Below are 25,063 nucleotides of genomic sequence, written 5' to 3'. Positions count from 1 at the left end.
CATTCTGCTAAGCACTGAGCTAAGTCAGTCACGAGAAGACAAACACTATATGATTACACTTAATATGAGGTACCTAGAGGAGTCAAATTCACAGAGACGGAAAATAGGTTGGGGGTTGCCAGGGACTAAGAGGAGGGAGGAATGGGAAATTATTAAACAGGTACAGAGTTTCAGATTTACAAGATGAAAAGAGTTCTGGAGATTGCTTGTACGACAATGTGAATGTACTTAACTGTACATTTGAAAATGGTTAAGAGGTACATTTTATGACCTCAATTAAAGAAAAAGTTGTATAACGATAAAAAAGAGTAAAATCCATTCCTAGCTCATGGGCCAAACAGAAGTTAGCATCTGGCTGGATTTTGTCTATGAGCTGTGATTTGCTGGCCCTTGGCCTAGACTTAAAGGAACGGTCCTCATAGTGATCAGTCATGCTTACGTATCAACCTTAATATGCCCTTTAGGGAGCGTTTAACCTTTCTTCAAAGGGCCAGTAATCTGTTTCCAGTATCATCTCATTAATCTTATCAATGCTTCTCACTTCTTCCAGTGACCTCTTCTTCCATCCCAGTGTTCGACCTCCAGGATGGTGGAAGGAAAATATGTCCACGGTGTAATGCTCAATTCCGTGTTACTGAAGCTTTGAGAGGTCACATGTGTGTAAGTGATACCAGCTGTGATGGGGATCCGGCTTCAGTGGCTACCACTGCATACCTCTTCTACGATTAGGAGCTTGTGAAGCAGGGACTCTCAAATGACCTAGAAGTTTCTTAAAGGGTTATGCTCCCTTTTGGCCTGTTCAGAAGAGTTTCAGACTTTGGAATGTAGGATACATTTAAAGACTCTTGAGTAGATTGGAACATATGCAACCTTAATTCCTTGGTTGTGGTTGATTTTGAAACTACACAGGAGCACACGAGGACAAGTTTGTTAGATAATCAACTCAAACCAAGTTGGCCTTGGTTTGTTTGTTTTGTTTTGTTTTGTTTTTAGATTTATATATTTATTTATTTGACAGAGAGAGAGAGAGAGCCAGAGAGCATACGTAGGGGCAATGGCAGAGGGAGAAGGAGAGGCAGGGAGCTGAGCAGGGAGCCCTGTGTGGGGCTTCATCTCAGGACCCCGAGATCATGACCTGAGCCAAAGTCAGATGCTTAACCGACCTAGCCACCTAGATACCCCTCAGTTTATTTACTATTTTTGGGTCATTGGATGAACCAGGAACCATTAACCAGTTCCCATTTCTAGCCTTTTCATTTTTTGGTCTTAGTCCAGACACAAAGGTTGGAATTTCTTCCTGCTGGAGAGTTCAGAAGCAAGTTACGCTAGTAAGTGGTTGAAGGATCTAAGGCAGGAGGGAGAAATACAAGGTACTGGGTTTGGAGAGGCATATGGCTATAAATAAATATCCATTCGAAAGAGCCGTAATCCTAGAAACACTATAAAAAATCGAAGGGTGAAACCTGGATGAGAATACCTAGAACCAAACATCCCCAAGAGATGTTCATGAGGTTGGGGAGTTGGCACATCCCAGCCCCCAGAATAACCACAATGATCTTCCTTTATAGTACTGTTGCCCAGAAATGGTGGAATACCAGAAGAAAGGAAAGTCTCTGGATTCAGAACCCAGTGTCCCATCAGCTGCAAAGCCCCCATCCCCGGAGAAAACAGCTCCTGTTGCTTCCACACCCTCTTCTACACCTATTCCTGCTCTGTCACCACCTACCAAAGTACCAGAGCCAAATGAGAATGTGGGTGATGCTGTCCAGACCAAACTCATCATGCTAGTAGATGACTTCTACTATGGACGGGATGGTGGCAAAGTGGCCCAACTCACAAACTTCCCTAAGGTTGCCACATCTTTCCGATGCCCACATTGTACCAAAAGGCTAAAAAACAACATTCGGTGAGTGTTGAAGAGTCTCAGAGGTTACCCTGGACAAGAGAAGACTGAAATGTTCTTATATGTTTAAGTCTTTCTCTTTGGGCGGTAGTCCTGTTATCCAGTCTGGCTGAGGAATTTTTTTTTTTTTTTTAAGATTTTATTTATTTATTTGTCAGAGAGAGAATGAAAGGGGAAGAGGCAGACAGAGGGAGAGAAGCAGGTTCTGTGCTGAGCAAGGAGCCTGATGGGGGACTCAATCCCAGGACCCTGGGATCATGACCTGAGCTAAAGGCAGATGTTTAACCGACTGAGCCGCCCAGGTGTCCTGGTTTGGCTAAGAACTGTCATTAAATCGTAAGTGGTACTAGAGAAGGAGGAGGTATTGTGGTAATAATGAGAGATAACTTTGGGTGGAGTAAGGAAGACCAGTACATCTTTCCACAGAGCTCTTAGTTTCAAGAACCCTTTCTGGGCTCAGAAAAGGACTGTGCCAAACAAGGGAAGGATGGGGGGCATATAATGTGTGTTCTGGGATTCTAAGGCTGCTGATTTTTTTGTTTTCTGTACTTCTTGTGCTGTGCTACAGATTCATGAACCATATGAAACACCATGTAGAACTCGATCAGCAGAACGGTGAGGTAGATGGTCATACTATCTGCCAACACTGTTATCGCCAGTTTTCCACGCCCTTCCAGCTCCAGTGCCACTTGGAAAATGTTCATAGTCCTTATGAATCGACTAGTAAGTTTGGAAACTCTTAAACTCTAGGGGTATACTTGCTCTTCATTCATTGAATGGCACTGTGAGGAGCCCTTCATTTCTATATGAGTATCAGTGCAGAGGAAGCTCTTTGCACATTTCTAATCAATTCCTTATTTCACTCACCCTTTATTCTTACAACTTAGACTTCTCTTCAAGCCTGAATTGAATTCAGTGCTAGAATTGTTAGGGGCTTTGGTTCAGGACCACTGTAATGTATATAATATAATGTAATGGATACCTTACCAAGATTATCTATATTTGGACTTCCACTTCAGTTAGTACCCTGATAGGTTTTACATGAGACAAAAGATAACATTATAAACATTATAAAGTACCATTAAGACAGTGCTTTCAGTGAAACGTAAGATGAGGTGTGGAGTGTCACCTCCACTGTACATCTAACAGATGAGGAAATGTGGGCTGAACACAGGCTCACAAAAATCAAGTCATTTTCTTCAGAGCATACATCTCTAGTAAGGTGCCTTTGTGAGGATTTGAAGCCAAGTCTTCCTAGAATATCTCCTGTATCCTTCAGGGGATTTCTGGTTTTGTTGTAGAGACAAAAATTACATAAATAAAGGAGAATGAGAACAAGACAGTATATTTATTATAAACCTGTGCATTGTATAATACCAGTGATGGTGAAATAGTTTAGAGAAGAGAAAAATCTTTGAGGCTAGATTTCCCAGAAAGTCATACTTAAACTTTTAGGGTCTTTAAATACAAGAAGGATTTGGACAGATAAAAGTAATAAGAAAAGCTTTTAGGTTTTGGGAAACTGCGTGAGCAAATTCGTGAAGACAGAAATATGCATGTCATCTGGATGCTTTGGCTGCAGATTAAAAACCTTGACAAAGTGAATTAAACAATAAGGACACCCGTTGTATCGTTTAACCGAAAGGACTTGAGGTGGAGTAAACTACAGGCCCAGCACTTGAGTGTTCTGCTGTAGTTCTCTTGTCTCTGGCTTGTAGCGGGGTGGCTGTGTTAATCTCGGGCATTACATTCAGGCACAAAACAGTGCAGACGAGGAATAGAGCTTATCTTCCCATGTCTTTCCAGAATCTGTCTCACGAAAGCAGAATTGCTTTCCCTTCATATTTCCTTGGCCTTGGTCATTTTGGCAAGGGTAATGGGATTGCCGTTGTGGCTTAGGCTAGTGTTGGTCCATAGAAATATAATGTGAGGTACATATGCAATTTTAAATTTTTTAGTAGCCATTTTTAAAAAGTAAAAAAAAGATTTAAAAGTTTTTTTATAACCTCTTTTTTTTTTTTTAACGTTATTGTTTTTGTTTTGTTTTGCTGTTTTGTTTTTAAGTAAGCTCTATACCCAACGTGGGGCTTCATCTTACAAGTCCAAGATCGAGAGCTGCATGCTTTACCGACTGAGCCAGCCAGGCACCTCTGAGATTAATTTTAATAGTATATTTTTATTTAAGTCAGTATATCCAAAATACCATTTTAGCATGTAATCAGGATTTAAAAATTAATGAGATGGTAGAACTTTGGACTAATAATTTGGGAATAGAATAGATATTGGAATCAACCACTATGCAGTTAGGGGTAGAGTAGCCAACTTGGTCTTGGTTAGGGCCCCAAAGTCTTCACTGTCAGTGTTGGAAAATCTGAATAACTCCTCTACACCTCCTAGTGAATACACCTCATGTTTATACAGAATCTGCTGGGTGGGCTTTTGTTAATTCCATTTATGTATGGACTATACATAAGAAAGATAAGTTTTTCCTTATGGGGAAGAAAAAATTCCATACAGTCAGAACCTCATCAATCCTTTTCTCTTCACTTTCCACTCTTGTTATGTCTGACTTTTAATTTTTGAGTATCTTGTGACTTAAAATTTATATTGATCAAAAACCTGAGAAATTGTTCACCCAAAGAGGTAAACACCTTTTCTATACTTCAGTATGTATCAGTTTTATTCTTGGATTCTTGTGTAAGTCCTCCTTCCTGTACCCATAGCAGATCCTGCATAAAAGTAGCTTTTTTTTTTTAATGTTACATTAGTCGCCATACGGTATAAAGTAGCTTATTTTTTAATGTTTTTGGGACCCATTGCTTTCTTTTTAATTTTGAAAAAAAAATGTTTCCTTTTATTTTCTGAAGTGTTATTTTTTTAAAGATTTTATTTATTATTTGAGAGAGTGAGAGAGAGCACAATCAGGGAGAAAGGGAGAAGCAGGCTCCTGCCGAGGAGGGAACCGGACACGGGACTCAGTCTCAGGACCCTGGGATCATAACCTGAGCTGAAGGCAGGCGCTTAACCGACTGAGCCACCAGGGCACCCCTCTGAAGTGTTTTTAAATGAAATTATAGTTGTAATGACATTTCACCCCCAAATACTTAAGTATGTATCTCTAAAAAAATAAAGACCTTTTTCTTATATACAGCCATAGTACCTTTGTCAAGATCTAACAGAAGCAATCATAAATCCTTAATATCATCTAATACTTAGTCCATTTTCAAATTTCCTGAATTGTCCCCAGAACATCAATGGATCATTTCACCTAATTATGGTAATAGTATAATCTTAATCACATTATGTTTTTCTTCACACTTGTTTAAGGGCAGTAGACTGAAGAAGAGGTAGAGTTGAGGGAAGGATGCTTCAGGCTTAACCATGGTCAGATGTCAGGGGAGGATCCTGTGTGGAAAATGACTCAACCAAGGGGGAACTAATTGTTTGATAAAGTCTTGGAATATATGGAATGATGAGGTTGGCTGAACCTTAGAAAGGTATAAGATGTCTATCCTTTCTTCCTTCCTTCCTTTCTTTCTTTCTTTCTTTCTTTCTTTCTTTCTTTCTTTCTTTCTTTCCTTTTTTTTTTTTTTTTTTAGATTTATTTATTTTAGAGAGCATGCACGCACACAGCAGGGAAAGGGCCAGAGGGAGAGGGAGACAAGCAGACCCCCACTAAGCAGGGTGCCTGATGCAGGGCTCGATTCCAGGACCTGAGCCGAAATCAGGAGTTGGATGCTTAACTGACTGAGGCAGTCAGGCGCCCCTCGCCTTTCTTTCATAATTTGGAGAACAGGAAGCAGAAGCTGTAGTAATTTACTCCTATTTTCTCAAAGTAAAAGTGTGTTAGGTGTCAAGGACATGAGGGTAATGGTGCTGGGAGGGACCGTGTTAGGATGACCGTTTTGCAAAATCAGTTAATTCTGTCTCTTGAATCTTCCCATACCAGCTCCAGTGTGGGACTAGAACAGATGTGGATGGTTACTAGAGATGTCTTAAATCCACTGATGCCTTAGGTTTCTGTCTCACTGAGATTATATATCTAAATCGTAGCATGGTGTTTATGTGTTAGAAATTGCTTTAGTTAGTGTCGTTAGTACTGATGTGGTGTGACGGCTGTACCAAGAGAGCTGATACGTAGGTTGTTGGAGGAGCTTCAAGGTTGAAGGAGCTTGCCCAGGGAGAACACAGAAGGTTGGAAAGCACCAATATTTAAAGGTGTTCTAGAAAAAAAAGAAAAGCAATTAATGACAAATTAAGAGGCAAAGGGGGAAAAGGAGAAAATATTGTCATTTTTACTTTCTTAAAAGATTTTATGTATTTATTTGACAGAGAGCGCACGCACACAAGCAGGCAGAGCGGCAGGCAGAGGGGCAGGGAGAAGCAGACTCTGCTGAGCAGGGAGCCCAACGTGGGGCTCAATCCCAGGACCCCAGGATCATGACCTGAACCAAAGGCAGACGCTTAACAGACTGAGCCACCCAGGCGCCCCAAAAATACTGTCATTTTTAGTTGACAATATTTCCCCAACATGTCGTGCACTCCATATCTCTGTGCCTTTGTTCCTGTTCTTCTCTTGGTCCCTCTGTGTGACAGACTCCTGTTCTTTCAACATTCAGTTTATGTATCTAACAGCTTCGCTTCATTCTTTTAGACAGAATTTTTTATTCATTTGTGTCTTCGTAGCACCTAACGACTCTAGGCAGTGCTTCTACGGGGGCTGCCGTACCCCTTTGGCAGTAACAAAAAGTTGTGAAGCCTCTTCCCAGAAGATAAACATTTTACTCTTTTGCAAATAATTTCAGGGGATACCGAGGTTCCCTGAGGCATTGTCCATGGACCCCAGATTAAGAATCCCTGGTTTTTGTTTACTTTAAAGAATTGTTTCAACTTCACTCTTTTTGGGGGAACAGCGGTTGGACATTTTCCAGTAAATGCTTAAAGCTTCAAATTTACAGTTTGCAAAAAACTTGAAAATAATTCCAGTGACTGTAAGAAAAATAATTATTTTGTCTAATTCAAAATGTGTAACAATTTAAATTATTATCAAAAATTCAGAGTTGCAGCCTTATAAGCTTGACAAAATGACCAATTTCAAAGTTGAATCATCTCAGAAACTCATAACAAGGCAAGAACTTCTGTTCATGATTTGTCGGTCTCTTGAGGACAAATTCTTATACTCATTTAGTAGATGTTTGGTAAATGTTTGGAATTAGTCATAGGAGACAGTCATTGTCTGTCTTTGAGCAGAGGGATGGAAGAGTGTAGTAATTTAACATAATTCACTTGGCAGTGGTATGTAAAGCATAGACACTGTATTCACTGGAAAGATACACGGTATTAGAAGCCAGCTGATTAGAAGTAGGAAATCGTGGGCTTCTACGGAGTTTTTGTCTGTGAGAATGGCAAGATGACCGTTCCTAGGTACATTCTGAAATAGTGGTGACAGAACACAGAGGTGCAGACTCAGAGATAGTGCCTGAGTGTAGGAGGAGGTGGGGAAGTGAGAAGGGAAACAACCAGGAATCAGAAGGAGGCTGAATTAGAGTTGGTGGTAGAATAGCCAATTAAAATGTCTTGTAGACAGTTCAGAACCTAGAGTGAGGCTTTAGTAGGAAGTCTGAGGTAGAGGCCTAAGGTTTGTTGTTATCAGCAACGCAGATGTTAAGACAGAACCATTTTAAAGAAAGAAGAGATTGAATGATTTACCGACTATTGAAAGTGAAGATAGAGAAGTCAGAGAGAATAAAGATGATGAGTCAGCAGGACTTTGGTCTTATTTTCAGGTGGATTTATTGATTATTTTTCTTCTTACAGCCAAGTGCAAGATCTGTGAGTGGGCGTTCGAGAGCGAGCCGCTGTTTCTGCAGCACATGAAGGACACTCACAAGCCTGGGGAGATGCCCTATGTCTGCCAGGTACCGCCTTGTCCTCTAGGGAGCTTTAGCCGTCCGGCTCTCAGGCCGGGCACAGAGGACCCGCTAGCGAGCAGTGCTCTACACCGACTGCGTGCACTCAGGTTCAGGAACTCGGGGAGATCAGAAGAGATGATAAACCTAGGGTCTGTTCTCAGGATTTTCCATGCCGGAGAAAAACATCAAAGGAGCATGTGCAGGAACCCAGCCAGGGAGCCCGGTCAGAGACATACGTACGTCCTGCACGAGTGTGTCTCCTGCACAGCCCTCTAGAGATGGACAAAGAAAACTTTACTCCTCTAAGTCGCGAAGTGGATTGTTTTCAGACTTCCCTGTCCCTCCCCTGTTTTTATCTTAATCCACAGCTGAATCTGTCACAAACAGCCCTGCATTACAGTCAGAATAATAATTTGATTTCTATACATTTAGGAAAACTTATTTTTTTTCTCTTATTTTGACATTTTTGTTGCTACCTCTTTTTTAAGGGCTCAGTTGTTCACTCTTAGCTTATTTTCCCTCTTATGTGACTCAGGTGTGTCAATATCGCTCCTCACTCTACTCTGAGGTAGATGTCCATTTTCGGATGATCCATGAGGATACTCGGCATCTGCTCTGCCCTTATTGCCTGAAGGTCTTCAAAAATGGCAATGCATTCCAACAGCATTACATGAGGCACCAGGTACCAGGCACCAAGCAGTTCCCATATTCTCATTTTTTTAATTTTATGGATGCTGGGGCCAGGGCTGAGCTAGGCAGATAATTTTGGTAGAGAAGATACTATATGTGTGTTTGCAAAAATTTGCCAAATTTCAGTTACATGCCATACTGGGCTAGGTGCCAGGGATTTGGTGGCATATAAGACAAATAGTATAGTAGAGCATGGAGAGTATCGTGTTAGGGAAAGTATAAGATACAGAAAAGCATATACCTATTTGGGGAGCCTGCTATAAGGCTTCCTTGGAAGAAGAATAAGACCTGAAGTATGAGGAAGGGTGAGCCACATGAAGTGGGATGGAAGAACAGTGTCCTCCAAGCAGAGAGGGAGAGTATGGAGGTTCAGAGAATTAAAGGAAGTTCAGTGTGGTTGGAGTGTGGAGTACCAGGGGGAGGTTGGAAGTTAGGAAACAGATGGTGGAGAACGCTGTAAGCCATGGAAGGGAGTTTCAACTTTATAAGTCATTGGGGAGGCATTGAAGGGATTTTTTAAGTCCTTGAGTGATAGGTTCAAATTTGTTTTAAGTTATGATTACACTGGCTACACTAGGAGAATGAATTGAAAGAGATTAAGACCAGAGTTAGGGGGACACGCCAAAGGCTCTTTCAGTTTAGGTGAGAGGCAGTAGTGGCTTTTGGCTTTGAAATGAAGAAGAAGATAGAGTTGAGAGATACTGAGAAGGTAAGTGATATTTATGATTTAGAGATGGATTTGGTAAAGGTAGTGAGGAAGGAGTTAGCAATAGTGCCTAAAATTCTGTCTCAGGAAAAGTGAATGAATGGTGAGACTATGTATTGAGATAGAAACACTGTAGAAAGAAAGAAAGGTTGGCGGCGGAAGTGGGGATTACATGTGTGGGTATTCTGAGTTAGCAGTGTCTGTGGACAGTGGCTATAGGTGTTTATTAAACAGGTAGTTGGAAATATAGGTCTGAAGCCTGGAAGAAAAACCTGGGTTATGGAAAACATACTTAGGAATCATAATTATATAAATCAAGTGATTTTAAACACAGAAGTTGCCATGTTGCCTCACGCCCAATTGAGAATAAGATGAAGGCTTAGAACCTCTGAAGATTCTGTGTACAAAGCCAGTACCGTAGACCTAGGAGGAGAACCAGAAGAGACTTGATGTCAGGGAGCTGAGGGAGGGAGGTGTTTTGAAGAAAGGGGTGTGATCAAGGTGTTGCAGGAAGATGTCAAGCACCATAGAAACCGAGAGGCCAGCCTTTAACTTAGCAACGGTGATGGGAGCCATGTGGTTGGTCAGCAGAGTGGAAGTCACATTTCAGCGGGATGAATGAAGAAGAGGTGAGGAAATGGAGACAACTTATTTTTTAAAAGTTTCAGAAGGGGGAAGACTGAGGGTTGGCACATCCAGGGGAAGAGGTAGCAGGAGAGAATTTGTTGTTGCTTTCGTGTTTTGTTTTTAAGATGGAGTAAATAGGGCCTTGTTCTAAAATGCTGCAAAAAAGGGGCCACTAGAGGAGGAGAGTGAAGGTAGATGGAGAAGGCACAAAATGGAGAACCAGATGGTTGCACCTTTGCTTAACACTTGCCGGGTCTGCACACACGTGCCTGCACTCTCACCTGTGAGCTCCCTCTTGGGCTCACACACCCATTTGCATAGGGGTGACTGTAATCCCCCCGTGTGTATTTCCAAAGAGCAGCATAGAAATTGTCCCTTATACTCAGGAAATGGACCCTTGTTAATCCTGGGAAGGAAACCATACACCTGGGTCGTGTTTCTGAAGGATTTCAATAGTAGGCAGTCTGAATCCTCAGACTTGTCTCACAAGGACAAGTGCATATCTATGTATATTGATGTGTTAAGAGGAGAGAGAGTAAGGGATAGAAAGGTATAGACAAGGTGTAGAAAAATACTGTCATTCATGTTAAGAAAGAAACAGGGAGGTGGTGATTGGAGATATGTGTATGTTACGTGGTTGTGCGCATAGACTGTCCGTGAAAGAATACCCGAGAAACCGGTAACAAGTTGTTTCTGTGCAAAAGGATGGAGGGTTGGAATTGAAGGCAAACTTAAAACATGAAGGAGTATGGAATAAAAAGTAATGATTTTTTTCATCATGTACATTTTACTGTGTTTTAAAAAATGAGAAGAGTGTCCAGGTAGCACTGTCTGCATTGTAAAGACAAAGTAGGGGCAAGTAAAGCTTAAGCCACTAATGCACATTGTTAAACCGAGTCAGGAAGAGATGGTTGGAGGACCTAGTCGTCCTGGGTGTGAGTCTGCCTTTCTTTGGGACCATGGGAGGAGATAATTCTCAATGATAGGTTTTAGTGTTGTGTATTTCTTTCTTCGTCTTTCAGTTATCCACAGAAAGGAGGAAAGAATGGTTGTTAGCATTAATCTACTTTTTCATCAGGGGAGAAAATTTATTGGGAACCTTTAAGGGATTCTCTTTCTTTTTCCCCCTTCAGAAGAGGAATGTTTATCACTGCAACAAATGCCGGCTGCAATTTCTCTTTGCCAAGGACAAAATTGAACACAAGCTTCAGCACCATAAAACCTTCCGTAAACCCAAACAGCTGGAAGGTTTGAAACCAGGCACGAAGGTAAAGGGCTTGTCACCGTTTCTTTTATAGATCCAAGGGGGTGGGGAATAAAGATTATCAGTGTTCTGAGGTTTAGCATGGGTCGTCTCTGATTGTTCCTTCTCTTGGCTTTGCAGGTGACAATCCGGGCTTCCCGAGGGCAGCCGCGAACTGTCCCTGTCTCCTCCAGTGATGCTCCTCCCAGTACCTTGCAGGAGGCAGCACCACTGACCTCCTCAACGGACCCCCTGCCTGTCTTCCTTTATCCCCCTGTCCGGCGCAACATCCAGAAGAGAGCTGTTAGGAAAATGTCAGTGCCCTCTTCTGGAGGCTGGGGGCCGGGTGGGCACGACTATTCCTATAGCCAGTGTAATCTAGTAGCCTTTTAGCAGGATCAGTTGTCTGAAGCCCCCACAATTTGAGGACTCCTGGGGCGATAACAAGAATTGTCCTTGTTTCTTGACAGGAGTGTTATGGGCCGGCAGACGTGCCTGGAGTGCAGCTTTGAGATCCCGGATTTCCCTAATCATTTCCCCACTTACGTTCACTGCTCTCTGTGTCGCTACAGCACCTGCTGCTCTCGAGCCTATGCCAACCACATGATCAAGTAAGTCACGGTTAGACCAGGATCGTACCTGGGAGTTCACATTCTCCAGAACTCATTCCATTCCCTCCTTCAACTCTTAGAGCTGTTTGTCCATGTCTCCTAGCAGGGTAAGAGTCAAACCCACGTTCATTTGGCTTTGATGGGCTGTGCTCGAATTTTGTAGGACCTTGCTACTCAAGAGTGTGGCCCAAGGACCAGGTGCAATAGATGGGAGCTTGTTAGAAATTCAGCCTCTGCTCCCCACCCCCAGGCTACTCAGTCGGAATGTGTGTTTTAATAGCTCTCCTGGTGATTCACATGCATACTAATAGGGAATATTAATATGATAGGAAAACTGGCTTGGGTTAAGGTGAGGATGGATTGAAGTGGCATCTCTTTTGTGGGGGCATTGTCCGAGACTGGTGATCTCTCATTTAATGATCAGAACCCCCTAACTCATGCTGTTTTTTCTTTGTCTTTCTCAGCAATCATGTTCCACGCAAGAGCCCCAAGTATTTGGCTTTGTTTAAAAATTCTGTGAGGTAAGGGAAAACTTAGTGATGGTCTCTTAATTTTTCACTTCTTACATTGAATCCTTTTAATTAACTTGGGGGGTATGTGAATTAATTTGAGAAAGAGGAGAAAGGATACTGTCTTTTCTTTATTAGGCCTCAGATTTTATCCCTAGGGTCACAGGTACACTTGTTTATACTCTTGGCTCTTTTTCTTAGTGGAATCAAGCTGGCTTGCACTTCCTGTACCTTTGTTACCTCTGTGGGAGACGCCATGGCCAAGCATTTGGTATTCAACCCCTCTCACAGATCCAGCAGCATCCTGCCACGGGGTAAGTAGTGGAGATGGGAGTTAGTGGGACAACAAAAAGAGAAAATAAGGATACAAGTCCTACCATATGAGTCAGGAGCATCTCTACCTGGGCTAGCTCATCCACTGTTCAGACAGACATCACCTGACATCCCTATAAGACCGGAGGGCTTGTTTCTTCTCTGAGTTAACTTTTCTTTATTGTCTCATTTCCCATAGGACTCACTTGGATGTCTCACTCAAGGTAACAGAAACTCTCTTCATGGTTTAACTTCTATTTTCAGTGTGTTTCATCTTTTTTTTATTATTATTATCATTGCTACTATTAGTATTTCATTTTCCTAGTTTAACTGGGCTTTCTTTTCCTGTCTTTGCTAACCCTTTAGACATGGCCACACTCGTGACCGAGTGCATGACCGGAGCTTGAAGAATATATATCCTCCTCCTGCCTTCCCCTCTAATAAAACTGCCACTGTGAAATCTGCGGGGGCCACCCCAGCTGAGCCTGAAGAGCTTCCGACTCCTATGGCGCAAGCACTCCCGTCACCAGCCTCAACTGCAACCCCACCACCAACCCCAACCCACCCCCAGCCTTTAGCCCTTCCACCCTTGGCTGCAGAGGGGGCCGAATGTCTGAATGTTGATGACCAGGATGAAGGGAGCCCAGTCATCCAGGAGCCTGAGCAGGCAACAGGGGGCGGTAGTGGCAGTGGGGTTGGCAAGAAGGAGCAGCTGTCTGTGAAGAAGCTTCGAGTGGTACTGTTTGCCCTGTGCTGCAATACAGAACAGGCTGCCGAACACTTCCGAAATCCCCAACGACGGATCCGGCGTTGGCTTCGGCGCTTCCAGGCCTCCCAGGGGGAGAATCTGGAGGGCAAATATCTGAGCTTAGAAGCAGAAGAGAAGCTGGCTGAGTGGGTGCTAACCCAGCGAGAGCAACAGCTACCTGTGAATGAGGAGACCTTGTTCCAGAAGGCCACCAAAATAGGACGTTCTTTGGAGGGGGGGTTTAAGATCTCTTATGAGTGGGCTGTGCGTTTCATGCTCCGGCACCACCTGACTCCCCATGCCCGGCGAGCCGTGGCCCACACGCTACCTAAGGATGTGGCCGAGAATGCAGGACTCTTCATTGAATTTGTACAGCGACAGATTCACAACCAGGACTTACCCTTGTCCATGATTGTGGCTATTGACGAGATCTCCTTGTTCCTAGATACGGAGGTGCTGAGCAGCGATGACCGTAAGGAGAATGCCCTGCAGACTGTGGGCACAGGGGAACCTTGGTGTGATGTGGTGCTGGCCATTCTGGCAGATGGCACCGTCCTTCCCACCCTGGTTTTCTACCGAGGACAAATGGATCAACTTGCTAATGTGCCAGACTCTATATTGCTGGAGGCGAAGGAGAGCGGCTACAGCGACGACGAGATCATGGAGCTGTGGTCGGCCCGCGTGTGGCAGAAGCACACCGCTTGCCAGCGCAGCAAAGGCATGCTTGTGATGGACTGTCATCGCACTCACTTGTCAGAAGAGGTGCTGGCTATGCTCAGTGCCTCTAGCACCTTGCCTGCGGTGGTCCCAGCGGGCTGTAGCTCCAAAATCCAGCCGTTAGATGTGTGCATCAAACGAACTGTCAAGAACTTCCTACACAAAAAGTGGAAGGAGCAGGCTCGGGAAATGGCAGATAGCGCGTGCGATTCTGATGTCCTGCTTCAGCTGGTGCTGGTCTGGTTGGCTGAGGTGCTGGGCGTCATTGGGGACTGTCCAGAGCTGGTGCAGCGGTCCTTCCTTGTGGCTAGCGTTCTGCCCGGCCCTGATGGCAACATTAACTCACCTACGAGAAATGCTGACATGCAGGAGGAGCTCATTGCCTCCCTAGAGGAGCAACTGAAGCTGAGTGGGGAACAGTCCGAGGAGCCCTCAGCTTCCACTCCCCGACCCAGGTCATCTCCTGAAGAGACAATTGAGCCTGAAAGCCTTCACCAGCTCTTTGAGGGCGAAAGCGAGACCGAGTCCTTTTATGGCTTTGAAGAAGCTGACCTAGATCTGATGGAGATTTGAGTGTTGGGGTCATGAGCGGGTGTGGAGTGGGGGGTGGGAAAGTGTGAAGGGGGGGTAGAGGGATTTAGGGAAAGGGGGATATGCCAGGTCGGGTATTTGGTTTATATGTTTTAATTTTATGCCACCACCCCCCCGATGTTGACTTCCGTTTCCCTGTGGATTTGTGGATTATTAGGAATACCAGTAGTGATCCCGTCTGAGCCAAGGAGCTGGCCCATTGGTCGTTCACTTCTGCTAAAAACAGGTTTTCGTGACTTTTTTTTTTAAATTTAAATCACTGTGTTTGGTATTTTTCTGACAAAATCAAGAAAAAGAAAAAAAAATTCTTCGTGGGCGAATGTTAAATTTTTTGTTTCCCCTTTTACCTCAATTGTATCATAGTACATCTGGGTTTTTTTGTTTGTTTTACCGTGTGGCAATGTCTTTGGGCATGATGCTATCCAACCATTGTCAATGTGAGAACATTTCTGAAGATGGGAAAGACAAAAATATGTAGCTCACAAACTGGTTTATTATATATATGGATAAAAAAAAACTTTTTTCATTGTGGTCTTAACACTTTTATATAAAAATGAAAATGGAAAAAAAATCCCACTGAACTCTCTCTTCCTTCTCCTTTCTTTCCTTCCCTCTCCAGAGATGTTGGTTTCTACAGCAACTCTGAGATATAAAATTGTGGCTTTAAAAATGCATGAAACCACCTCTCATCCAGAATGATGAATTAGATTTGTTTTTCCTCACCACCTTCCCTCCAACAAAAACATGACAAAACCAATATCCTTTGCACTTGGGATCCTTAGCCCCTTTCCCATGCTCACACCATCACTCTGGACAAAGGATCATACATGTGTCATTAGCAAGCAGGAGGTACTGAGGTGATCAGTGTTAGGGTGGAAGCCATTCCCAGTGTGTGGGTCTTCATCATGTTAAGTGGACAGCATGCCTGTTCAAGAGATCACAAGTCCTACAGCCAGGAGCTAATTGTGCAAGAAGTTACGTGTTGAACTTTAAAAACAAGACAGAAATCCTGCTTACCCTGTGGCTTTCCTTATTTCTCTTAATGCCTAGAGAAGAATGTGACCTGAAGAAGAAACACACAGGGGTGTGCACAAAGAAAGACATGAATCTTTATTTTTCACTGCCAGCTTCAAGGAAAGAAAATTTTTCTACAGTTTGCATGAGAGATTTTTTTTTAACTGTATGTACTCATGGTTATAAACTGAAATGTACTGTATCATACAGAGAAAAGGAACAAAAACCCAAGTCCAGCTTTCCCACAGCTACACCTTCTGTCCATCCCAAGGCTTTCAGCAACATGTCCCTCCTGGGAGCCAAGGAGGCAGCCTGCATAGGCTTGTAAATGGTTCATCTTTAAAATGTATATAAGTGGAACATTTAATAAAATGAGGGGAAATGGATTTATAAACAATGTGGTTTTTTTTCTAGGTAACCCTATTTTAGTAGGCTTTCACAGACTGGGACATGCTCAAGATGTGATGGGCCTGGTGGTACGGGTGTGACATTTGCTACCACCTGTTTCTCCTCACCTCCATTTTTTGGTTTTTTAACCCCCAGCACACTATAATATAGTGAACTGGAGTGATCCCGCCCGTAAACAGCTTGGCCAGCTTCATGAACCCATGGCATCTGAAAAGTGAACTGAGGATCCATCTTCTCTTGGGCTTCTCTTCCCCAGCTTTTTGCCTGATGCCATTTTGACAGAATATGGACTTTGAAGTCAACCCTTTGCCTTTGAGAAAGTTCAAGAACTATGGTCAACTATCTACAATGACCTAATCCTTCTCTTTGGTAGCCTCCACAGCAGCCCCAGCCTCAGCAGAGCTGGGTTCCTGGCCTCTGCATACTGTATGACTTTCTTGGTGGGTAGTTTTTTTAAGACCATAACACCAACAGTGGATCAGCTGGGTTTTGGCCAGGAAGTTATCTTTGTGGATTCCGCCCGCATGGCTTAGTAGTAGAAGGAAGTTTTTTTTGTTTTGTTTTTTTATAATTCAGTTTAATCAATAAACAAGTATTTATTGACTACTTTCTGTGTTGAGACTGAATATGTGGAAGACAAATGGAAAACTCACGGTTTCCTTTTACTTTCATGTACTAGTTCGTTGTAACATGGATGATAAAATGGAGGGATATTGTGATCCCCCCCTCAGCTCTCTCACCTCACTGAACTTCTGAAGTAGTTTCTGAGTTTGCTGCCTCTACTAGTTTCTCAAAGCAGTTTAGAGAAGATATGCATCAGAATCACCTAGGGTGTTCATTTTTAAAATTCAGGTTTACCACCATTTTGGGAGAATTTGGCTAATGCCCCAAATGATTTGACTCACAGCTAAACTTAGGACTTTCAAATGAACACATAATACTTTCTAAGAGGTTTTCCAATACCAGATTTGGGCCATAAACATGTAAATTCAATGTTGAAGTTACTTAGTATTCCCTCTGCTAAGGGCGAGGCGGCGGCACAGGTGACGGACTGAGGCTGGCAGGTCCTCCCCAGGAGTAACCTTACCCAGAGCGGCTTTACTAGATGCTACATTTCTGTCTTTGAAATGGTGCTTTAACTAAAATCACATTTGCAGCAACGTTAAACCAGAAAATTTTTAAGAATCTAGTACATGGGTGGAAATGTTGAAGAAAAATGTTGAGCACTTCGTTATCCCACAAAGATTAAGCCTGGCCTGGCCTCTGTACAAAGCTGTTTTCTAGTACAGGCCCAAATGAAGAGAGTGGATCTCCTGTACTGTCATGCAGAAAATCCTGTATTTGCTGGAAGAACCAAGAGCCAAAGAAGGGTTCTCTGAGGGAGATGGCATGTGGCAGTACTTCACATTTTCACTCCTGGTGTGACCTAGTCAGACAATAATGCCACTCAGCAAGCATTTCAAAGGATTTATTTATTTTACAATAGAAAAGTACACCTTTGAACCAGCCAAGTTCAAAGTTAGAAGAAGGGTACAACTGCAGCTCTGGATAATGCATCTGTATTTCATTCAAAACCACTAAAAAGGAAGAGAGCATAATAAAATTGTGAAGCCATCAAGGGAGGAATTAATTTCTAAAAGCAACTCTATCCTCCAACCAAAATTTCCCTCTTCACCCAAAGAATTCTTTTGGTTCAGACCTCCAGAAGAACCCAGCTTAGTGCAAGTCAAGGGGCATCCCAACTATTCTACCACTTATTTTTAATTCTGTAATTTTAATTTCAATCACCTGATCATGTGAGCAATCTCCCAGTTGGTCTCTGCAGACAGTGGTCCCTCTATTTCAACACCTTTTTCGGTGACAGTGGCGATTTGAAACTGAAAGAAAGCAGAGCTCCCAATGAAAATGCCCACCCGTGCCCACACCCCATGAAATCCCTGAGGCCTGCTCAAAGGTCAAGTAGAGAATCTTCCCCAATCTGAAAATAGGAAATTTGGCAATCTATTCTTCAAAAGCAAAGACCCAGGTATTGCAACTATCCAGAGCCGGAGAGCCTGCCAGTTAGAGTCCCGTCATCTTTATTATTCATATCCCTCCTCACCCGGTTATAAGAACGGGCATCTCGGTAATACAGCACTCGCATACAGCGTTCCACTAGCTCTCGGGCCTCAGTCTGGCTCAGGACTGGCTGCTTCTCCAGAACTTCTCGCAGGAGAGGCTAGGGAAATGGAAAAGCATGGGAGATACCAGGGGGTGAATACCCGTCGGTCCCAAATCCACAGCATAAATGTCAAAAAAAAAAAAAAGTGACAGTCCACCTATTGCCTCACCAGAGTGAATTCTTACCTGTGCTAACACTGACTTGAAGGGTAAATTCTAGGGCATCCCTCTTTCCATATGTCTACTGATGACATACCACTCTGTCACTGGAATGTAAGTGCCAACACATACAGCCTCCAGACTACAAAGAAAGCCATCTGCCCAGCAGTAGGGATCCTGGCCTAGTCCTCACGTTGGAATTTCAAGGGAAGAACAAGCAAACAATAACCAGCCCCCATTGCCTTGTCTTCCTCCCCTCTCACATACCTGAGCCAAGTATGCACCATAACCAGTGGCCAGCGAAGGGGCTTCGTAAGCTACACCAAGCATGTCCACATAACCGAGGAAGCTAACAGGACACAACCGGTCAAAGAATTCATTTTAGGTTTTGTTAGGTATCGTAGCTGAAAGATGGGGCCATGGGGTCTGAGAAGTGGCATTCACTCAGAGGGAAGGGATAAAACACTACACAGACACTAGAGGTTGGGTGGTCAGGGAAGTTAAGTTATTTCAAGTCAACCTCTCTCCATCAGCATAGCCTCCAATGACCATGGTGTTCCACAGGGGGTTCATCTTGGAGCGGCGGCTGTACATGGCCCTGGTCAGCCATGAATGAATAGCTCTAGGACTGTAGCTGTGTCCATCTCCCAAAAGCTCCTCATCAATCCTTAAAAGGAATTGGTCATGAGAAAAGGGAAAGAACGGAAGACAGGAATTTCATCCTCCTCCTCCTCCACCACCACCACCACCACCACCCCCCACCCCGCCAAAAGAAGTTACCACAATCTTCCCCATTTTACACCCCCTAACGCCGAAAACTATGTATTGCAAACATTCTCATCTTCCACCCCCAACAATTTCCTGTCCTCTGTTGCAGCCTCAAACTCCTCCACTCCAGAACTTCTAACGGGATTTTAAAAAAACAAAACAGTGAATTCCTCTCCCCACCTGGGATATATTCCCTATTCTCCAGATAACTTACACCATCTGGCCGAGAACTTGCTTCAAATACTGGAAATCTGCATAGTCTCCGGAAGCACCCAGCATGGTGCTGTCGTTGACTCGCATAATGCGAGAGATGTTGCGGAAACGAGCCAAGGAGCCGTAGGAGCCCAGCATGTCTGCTGCAATCACCACTCCACCCTCAAACTTAACGCCCAAGACCGAGGTCCCGGTCACCATGGGGTTCCTAGACAGAGGGAGGGAGGTCTGGCGAGGGGAGAGGCACGGGAGAAAGGCCTGAGCTCTCCTCCACGCAGTGGGTTCCGCTTCTGATTTTCCATGTCTCCTTTCATTCTTCAGGACTCTCGGCCCCGCGGTCCCCGCCTCGCCCTCCGCGGTTTCCTCAGAACCCGCCAGCCCCACCAGGCCTCACCGTCCCGCCCCCTGCGCAGGCTCAGACGCGGAGAACTTACTGCGTGCGCGTAATCAGACCCCCGTAGGTCGCGGCCTCCGGCTCCACGGAGGAACCAGGAGTGGGCGGAATGTGGTAAAACTGCCCCGGGGCCGGACCCCCGGCCCAAAGTCTGGACCGCGACTCCAAAAACGCTTCCATCTTACTCACGGTGGCAGAAGAAATGACAACGCTTGCGCCAACGGAAGCGGAAGTGACCCTTCGGTGGCCACACCTTCTTCCTGCCAGCTGCTTTCAGTAGCCATGTTGATAAGGTCACAGCCGATGGTAAGCATCATCGTGGTTGCCGGTAGAGACCCAGAGAGCTGGAATCGCCTGACGTCGCAGCGCTTCGCCGCATCGCGGTAGAGTCTGGGCTAGATCAGAGTGTTCTGACGCACAGGTTCAAGGAGGGGGAGGTTGGCAGGGAGGTAGATACGGGGAGCCACTTAAAGACACTGAGGCAGAAATTCCCGTGTCCTTTTTTGGATCTTGATCAAAAAGCCCCACATGAAACGAACTCAACAAGGATCTCTTAACATCTGTACTTCTCAAAACAGCCTTATGTGGCAGGCATTATTCAACCCATTCTATAAATAAGGCTTGTGGCGTAATTTACCTGGCCACACAGCAAGTAAAGTTAGATCTGAGTCTTCAAGCCCAGATTTAAAAGAGGAATAATACAGGGACGCCTGGGTGGCTCAGTGCGTTAAGCGTCTGCCTTCAGCACAGGTCATAATCCCAGCCTCCTGGGAGGCCGCTCAGCGGGGAGCCTGCTGCTTCCTCTGCCTGCCGCTCCCGCTGCTTGTGCTCTTTCTCTCTCTCTCTCTCTCTCTCAAATAAATAAGTAAATCCTTATAAATAAAATAAAATTCCGAGTCAATTTGAACCAAAGCAATGCATGAAATTTTAACCTAATTAAGTAACAAAATATCTTATTAGTTCATGAAACGCTGGAAAGGGAAGGGTTAAGATCTTGTGTGAGAGGCAACAGACTGACAACCTTTGTATCACCTTTTGGTCTTCAAAAATACACTTTCCCCTCTAATAAATAGCCACCTCCTCCCCAAACCCTATATTCCAGGTGACCCTCGGGCCGCTCAGAGTTTTACTTGGACAAATAGCAGGCACTTAGGGTGATGATGTCTTACTGGGATTCCTCGAAAACTCCAAGAATACCTTATTTGTAGATGCCAGAGCCCTCATCATATGAACTTTAAATCAGTCAATCAATCAGCAATTAACTGGCTATGTCCCTATTTAGAAGTGACCTCCTGGCTTGCTGGTTTTTGGTTTCACTCCTTTTTAGGTCCCCAGAATAGGGCTCTTGTAGGGCCAGTCTAAATAAAGAAAAGTGAAAGGATCTAGAATCATCCAGCCTGTGAGTAGAATAGCTCTCAAACCACCAACATTTGATGATGCAATATTCAAAAGAAAGTGACCAGCATGTCTTTTCTTATGAGGTGAAAACAAGATGTAAATTAAACTGAAACAAGGGAAATTAGGAAGTTTCTTTCTTCTCTTTTTAAAGCATTCTGGTATTATCTGGGGGAAAAATTTTTTTTAAGAGAGGGAGAGAATCTTAAGCAGTTTCCATGCCCAGCATGGAGCCAGACATGGGACTTGATCTCACCACACTGAGAACATGACCCAAGCCAAAATCAAGAGTTAGACATTCAACTGACTGAACCACCCAGGTTCCCCTCTGGAAAATCTTTTTAAGTGTGCCTAATTTTCTATGGTTGGCTGTTACTTTGAGTTTAATTAACATTTAGCTCCCACCAAAGTTAAAGCTTTTAAGTCAGCAATCCCTAGACTGGTTTTGAAACCTGTCAGGATATCCTTGGGTACAGGGGATGTCCTGAAAGTCTCAGAAAATAAATAAAACTAGACTAAATAATAACCATGGAAAATAATAACCATCATTACATCCACTTCAGAAACATTTTCACTGCTCTACTTTTTAGGAGAAATGGAATTTGAACCTTCAAAAGAGTTAAGGATCATTTCCTAACCTATTCAGGGCCTGTCCCCTGGGTGTATAACAGAAAGATGAGAAAGAAAGCACATCCAGCTTGTCCGTGGCTGCACACTGTATGAGACTTCCCTGAGGATTTTTGCAGTTTTTCATCTTCCGTAATTCATTTCTACAGTTTCTCTCTTACAGCACGTGTCACGCTTGTCCAGAGACTCTCCTCCACCAAACTAAGAGTCTCACAAAGGCAGTAACTGAGATTGTCTTTCAACAGTGTCCATTGATGCACTGAAGTTTTTAATTTTGATTTAGCCCTATTTATCAGTTTCATCTTTTGTTATCCATACTTTTGATGTCATATCCAGGAAATTATTACCAAATACAATGTCATAAAGCTTTCCCCTGGTTTTCTTCTAAGAGTTTTATAGTTTTTAACTCTTTTTTTAAAAAAAGATTTATTTATTAACTTGAGAGAGAGTGAGAGACAGAGCAGGGGGAGGGGCAGAGGCAGAGGAAGGGAGAGAATTTCAAGCAGACTCCCCACTGAGCGTGGAACCGGACACAGGGCTCCATCCCATGCCCCTGCGATCATGACCTGAGCTGAAATCAGGATTTGGATGCTTAACTGACGGGGCCACCCAAGTACCTGTAGTTTTAACTCTTATATTGAGATTTCTTACCCAATTTTTTGAGATTTTTATTTTTAAGTAATCTCTACACCTCATGTGGGGCTCAGACTCACAACCCCAAGATCAAGAGTCACATGTTCCACCAACTGAGCCAGCCTGGCGCCCCATAGATCTCCTATTCTTTTTGAGTTAAATTTTGTATATGGTATAATGTAAGAGTCCAGCTTTGTTCTTTTGCATGTGGATATCCAGTTTCCCCAATATCATTTGTTGGAAAGACTGTCTTTTCCTCAGTGAATGGCCTTGGCACTTCATGGAATTCATGGATCATATGTGTGAGGGTTTATTACTAGGTTCTCTGTTGTATCCCATTAGTCTATACGTCTGTCTTTATGACAGAACCACACTGTTTTGTTTACTGTAGATTTGTATCAAGATTTGAAATCAGGAAGTATAAGACCCCCAACTTTATTCTTTTTTAAGTGTTTTGATAAAAGTATCTTTTTGCAATTTTTTTGTGGTGGCATTTTTTCCCTTCATATAGAAATCTAGGTTAACAGTTATTTTCTTTTGGAACTTTAAAGATGTTATTTCATTGTCACCTGACTTCTGTCGTTTTTGTCAGAAGTCACATGAGTGTCATACTGTTGTTTCTTTGAAGATAATGTGGTTTTTTAATTCCGACTTATTTTAAGATGTTCAGCAATGTCTTTGATGTTTGTTAGTTTTATGTATACCTTGGCATGGTTTTATTTGTATCTATCTTCCCTGGGTTTGCCAAGCTTCTTGAATCTGTGCATTGTTATCTTTCATTGCTTTTCAGAAATTCTCAGCCATTATCTCTTCGAATATTGCTTTTGCCCAACAATCTCTTTTCTCTCCTTAGACTCCAAATATGCTATATATGTGAGTATGTCCTCATGCTTCATAATTTTTGTTTTCCATTCTTTTTGATCTCTGCACATCGGCTTGAGTATTTTCTATTGACCTGCCTTCCAATTCACTAATCTTATGTTCTACTGTGTCCGGTTTGCTGTTAAACCCTTACATTGGATTCTTCATTTCAGATTTTGTTTTTTTTTTTCAGTTCTAAAATGTCCATCTGACTTCTTTATAGATTCTAACTCTCTGTTTAAATTCTCCATATTTTCATCTATATATCCATTATTCTCACTGTTTCACTTAACATGATAATCATACTTAATTTTACATTCTTGTATGCTGACTGTAATATCTGGATTGTCTGTGGGTTTTCTTCTGTTATCTTTTTCTTTTCATTTTGGTCATGTTTCTTTTCTCTAAGCAAATAGCTTAATTTTTTATTGTCTTCTAGAAATGATGAATAATTCCGGAGGCTCCATAGCATGTTCTTTTCCACCAGAAAGTGTTCTCCCTTTTTCCTTTCAGGCAGTTAGAGTGAGGGCCTGATCACCTCAATCCACTCAGGGATTGTCAGGCTGTGTCAGGGTTGGGTTGCTGTTTCAGTCTGTTTGCTCATATTCTTCAGGCATGTTCCTCACAATCTTCTGACTGAAAACTGGGCAGGTATTCATCTCCCTAGCCCTGAAATACTGAAGAAGGTTCGAGCTAGCTCTCTGGGCTCCTGCTCCATGCAGCTCAGAATCTGGCAGATATCTTGAGGAGGAGACCAGTTGAGGTTCTTGTCCTTTCTCTGCCTCAGCGGGTCTTTGTTTCCTAACCAATAATGCCAGACTGGGAGATTTAGTCTGCCTTTCAGAAGCTTCTAGTCAGGCTCTCCAGCCTCCTGGACGTTCCAAGAGTTCAGCAGATATTCCATGAATAAACTTGCCTACTTGAGTTTTCAGCTTTCAGTTGGTTACGTGTCTGTCTTTGGCTCAGGTCATGATCCCAGAGTCCTGGGATTAAGTCCCACATTGGGTTCCTTTCTCAGCAGGGAGATTGCTTCTCCCTCTGCCTGCTGCTCCCCCTGATTGTGCTTTCTCTCTCTGACAAATAAATAAATAAAATCTTAAAAAAAAAAAAAAAAGGAGGGGCGCCTGGGTGGCTCAGTTGTTAAGCATCTGCCTTCAGCTAGGGCCATGGTCCTGGGGTCGAGCCCCGCATCAGGCTCCCTGCTTAGCGGGAGGCTTGCTTCTCCCTCTCCCACTCCCCCTGCTTGTGTTCCCTCTCTCACTGTCTCTCTCCGTCAAATAAATTTTAAAAATCTTTTAAAGATAAAAAAGGCAACCACCCTTGAAACTACCATCTAGATCAAGAAGTGGAACCTCTCCAGCTACCCCACCCAGTCCCAGTCCCAATTCTCTCCCTCCCCTAAAGAGTAGCCACTATCCTGACTTTTATGAGAATCACTCCCTTGTATTCCTTTATAGTTTTATCAAGCAAGTATGCTTCCCTGGACACTCTACTTCAGTCTTTCCCACTTCTTTGATTTGATATGTATTTTGAGGTGTTTTTTCTTTTTTTCAATCATTAGCCCTTTTCAATGACATGTTATTCTTCTCAGTATCATTGTATATGAATCAACAGTCTTTTTTATTATTATTATTTCTTTATGTGAGAGAGAGAGAAAGAGAGAGCACAAGAGGGGGAAGGGCCAGAGGGAAAAGCAGACTCCCTGCCAAGCAAGGAGCCTGATGTGGGACTCATCCAGGATCCTGACCTGAGTTGAAGGCAGTTGCTTAACCAACTGAGCCACACAGGCGCCTGACAGTCTTTTCATTTCATCTTGCCTTTTAGGGATAGTTAGGAGTAAGAATAAACCACTTATTTTTATA

General features: G+C 43.4%; 2 protein-coding genes and 1 long non-coding RNA gene across 7 annotated transcripts in view; 2 read left to right on the top strand and 1 right to left on the bottom strand.

Moving 5' to 3' along the window:
* POGZ (pogo transposable element derived with ZNF domain) overlaps positions 1-16,597 on the top strand; it is a 47,514-nt gene extending 30,917 nt beyond the window's left edge. For all 4 annotated transcript variants that reach the window (XM_045790544.2, XM_045790542.2, XM_045790541.2 and 1 more), the window contains 12 exons: positions 551-660; positions 1,569-1,906; positions 2,472-2,626; positions 7,721-7,821; positions 8,351-8,497; positions 10,972-11,106; positions 11,223-11,395; positions 11,552-11,692; positions 12,157-12,213; positions 12,403-12,515; positions 12,713-12,737; positions 12,880-16,597. In XM_045790544.2, coding sequence (XP_045646500.1) covers positions 551-660; positions 1,569-1,906; positions 2,472-2,626; positions 7,721-7,821; positions 8,351-8,497; positions 10,972-11,106; positions 11,223-11,395; positions 11,552-11,692; positions 12,157-12,213; positions 12,403-12,515; positions 12,713-12,737; positions 12,880-14,551 — 3,167 coding nt within the window. In that variant the 3' untranslated portion in view covers positions 14,552-16,597. The remainder of the gene's footprint in view (positions 1-550; positions 661-1,568; positions 1,907-2,471; positions 2,627-7,720; positions 7,822-8,350; positions 8,498-10,971; positions 11,107-11,222; positions 11,396-11,551; positions 11,693-12,156; positions 12,214-12,402; positions 12,516-12,712; positions 12,738-12,879) is intronic.
* An 846-nt stretch (positions 16,598-17,443) lies between these two features.
* On the bottom strand, positions 17,444-19,899 carry PSMB4 (proteasome 20S subunit beta 4). Of its 2 annotated transcripts, XM_045790547.2 has the most exons (7): positions 19,726-19,898; positions 19,293-19,499; positions 18,831-18,977; positions 18,578-18,659; positions 18,093-18,209; positions 17,780-17,868; positions 17,444-17,568 (listed from the first exon to the last, which is right to left on the bottom strand). In XM_045790547.2, exons 1-7 carry the CDS (start codon positions 19,863-19,865, stop codon positions 17,556-17,558), a joined length of 795 nt encoding a protein of 264 aa, XP_045646503.1. In that variant the 5' UTR covers positions 19,866-19,898; the 3' UTR covers positions 17,444-17,555. The 2 variants fall into 2 exon arrangements, with proteins under 2 accessions (XP_045646503.1, XP_087722414.1); XM_087866288.1 differs by lacking the exon at positions 17,444-17,568 and having other exon boundaries at positions 17,776-17,868; positions 19,726-19,899.
* A 68-nt stretch (positions 19,900-19,967) lies between these two features.
* The window catches only part of LOC123787710 (uncharacterized), a 29,055-nt gene continuing 23,959 nt past the window's right edge, over positions 19,968-25,063 (top strand). The window contains exon 1 of the long non-coding RNA XR_006778312.2: positions 19,968-20,068. This is a non-coding gene — a long non-coding RNA (uncharacterized LOC123787710). The remainder of the gene's footprint in view (positions 20,069-25,063) is intronic.

The sequence above is a fragment of the Ursus americanus genome, chromosome 12 (genome assembly GCF_024610735.1).
Source record: "Ursus americanus isolate L20-20 chromosome 12, mUrsAme1.1.p, whole genome shotgun sequence".
Classification (NCBI taxonomy): domain Eukaryota; kingdom Metazoa; phylum Chordata; class Mammalia; order Carnivora; family Ursidae; genus Ursus; species Ursus americanus.
Note: the sequence above shows the minus strand (reverse complement) of the source record. Positions and strands in the feature narration are given on the sequence as shown.

Excerpts from the sequence above, each read along its gene's own strand:
- PSMB4 (XM_045790547.2), bottom strand. The coding sequence starts at position 19,865 with ATGGAAGCGTTTTTGGAGTCGCGGTCCAGACTTTGGGCCGGGGGTCCG. Across the intron at positions 18,978-19,292 it reads CAAGTTCTCGGCCAGATGGT|GATTGATGAGGAGCTTTTGG; the intron begins GTAAGTTATCTG and ends ATTCCTTTTAAG. Across the intron at positions 18,210-18,577 it reads ATGGTGCATACTTGGCTCAG|CCTCTCCTGCGAGAAGTTCT; the intron begins GTATGTGAGAGG and ends CCATTTCCCTAG.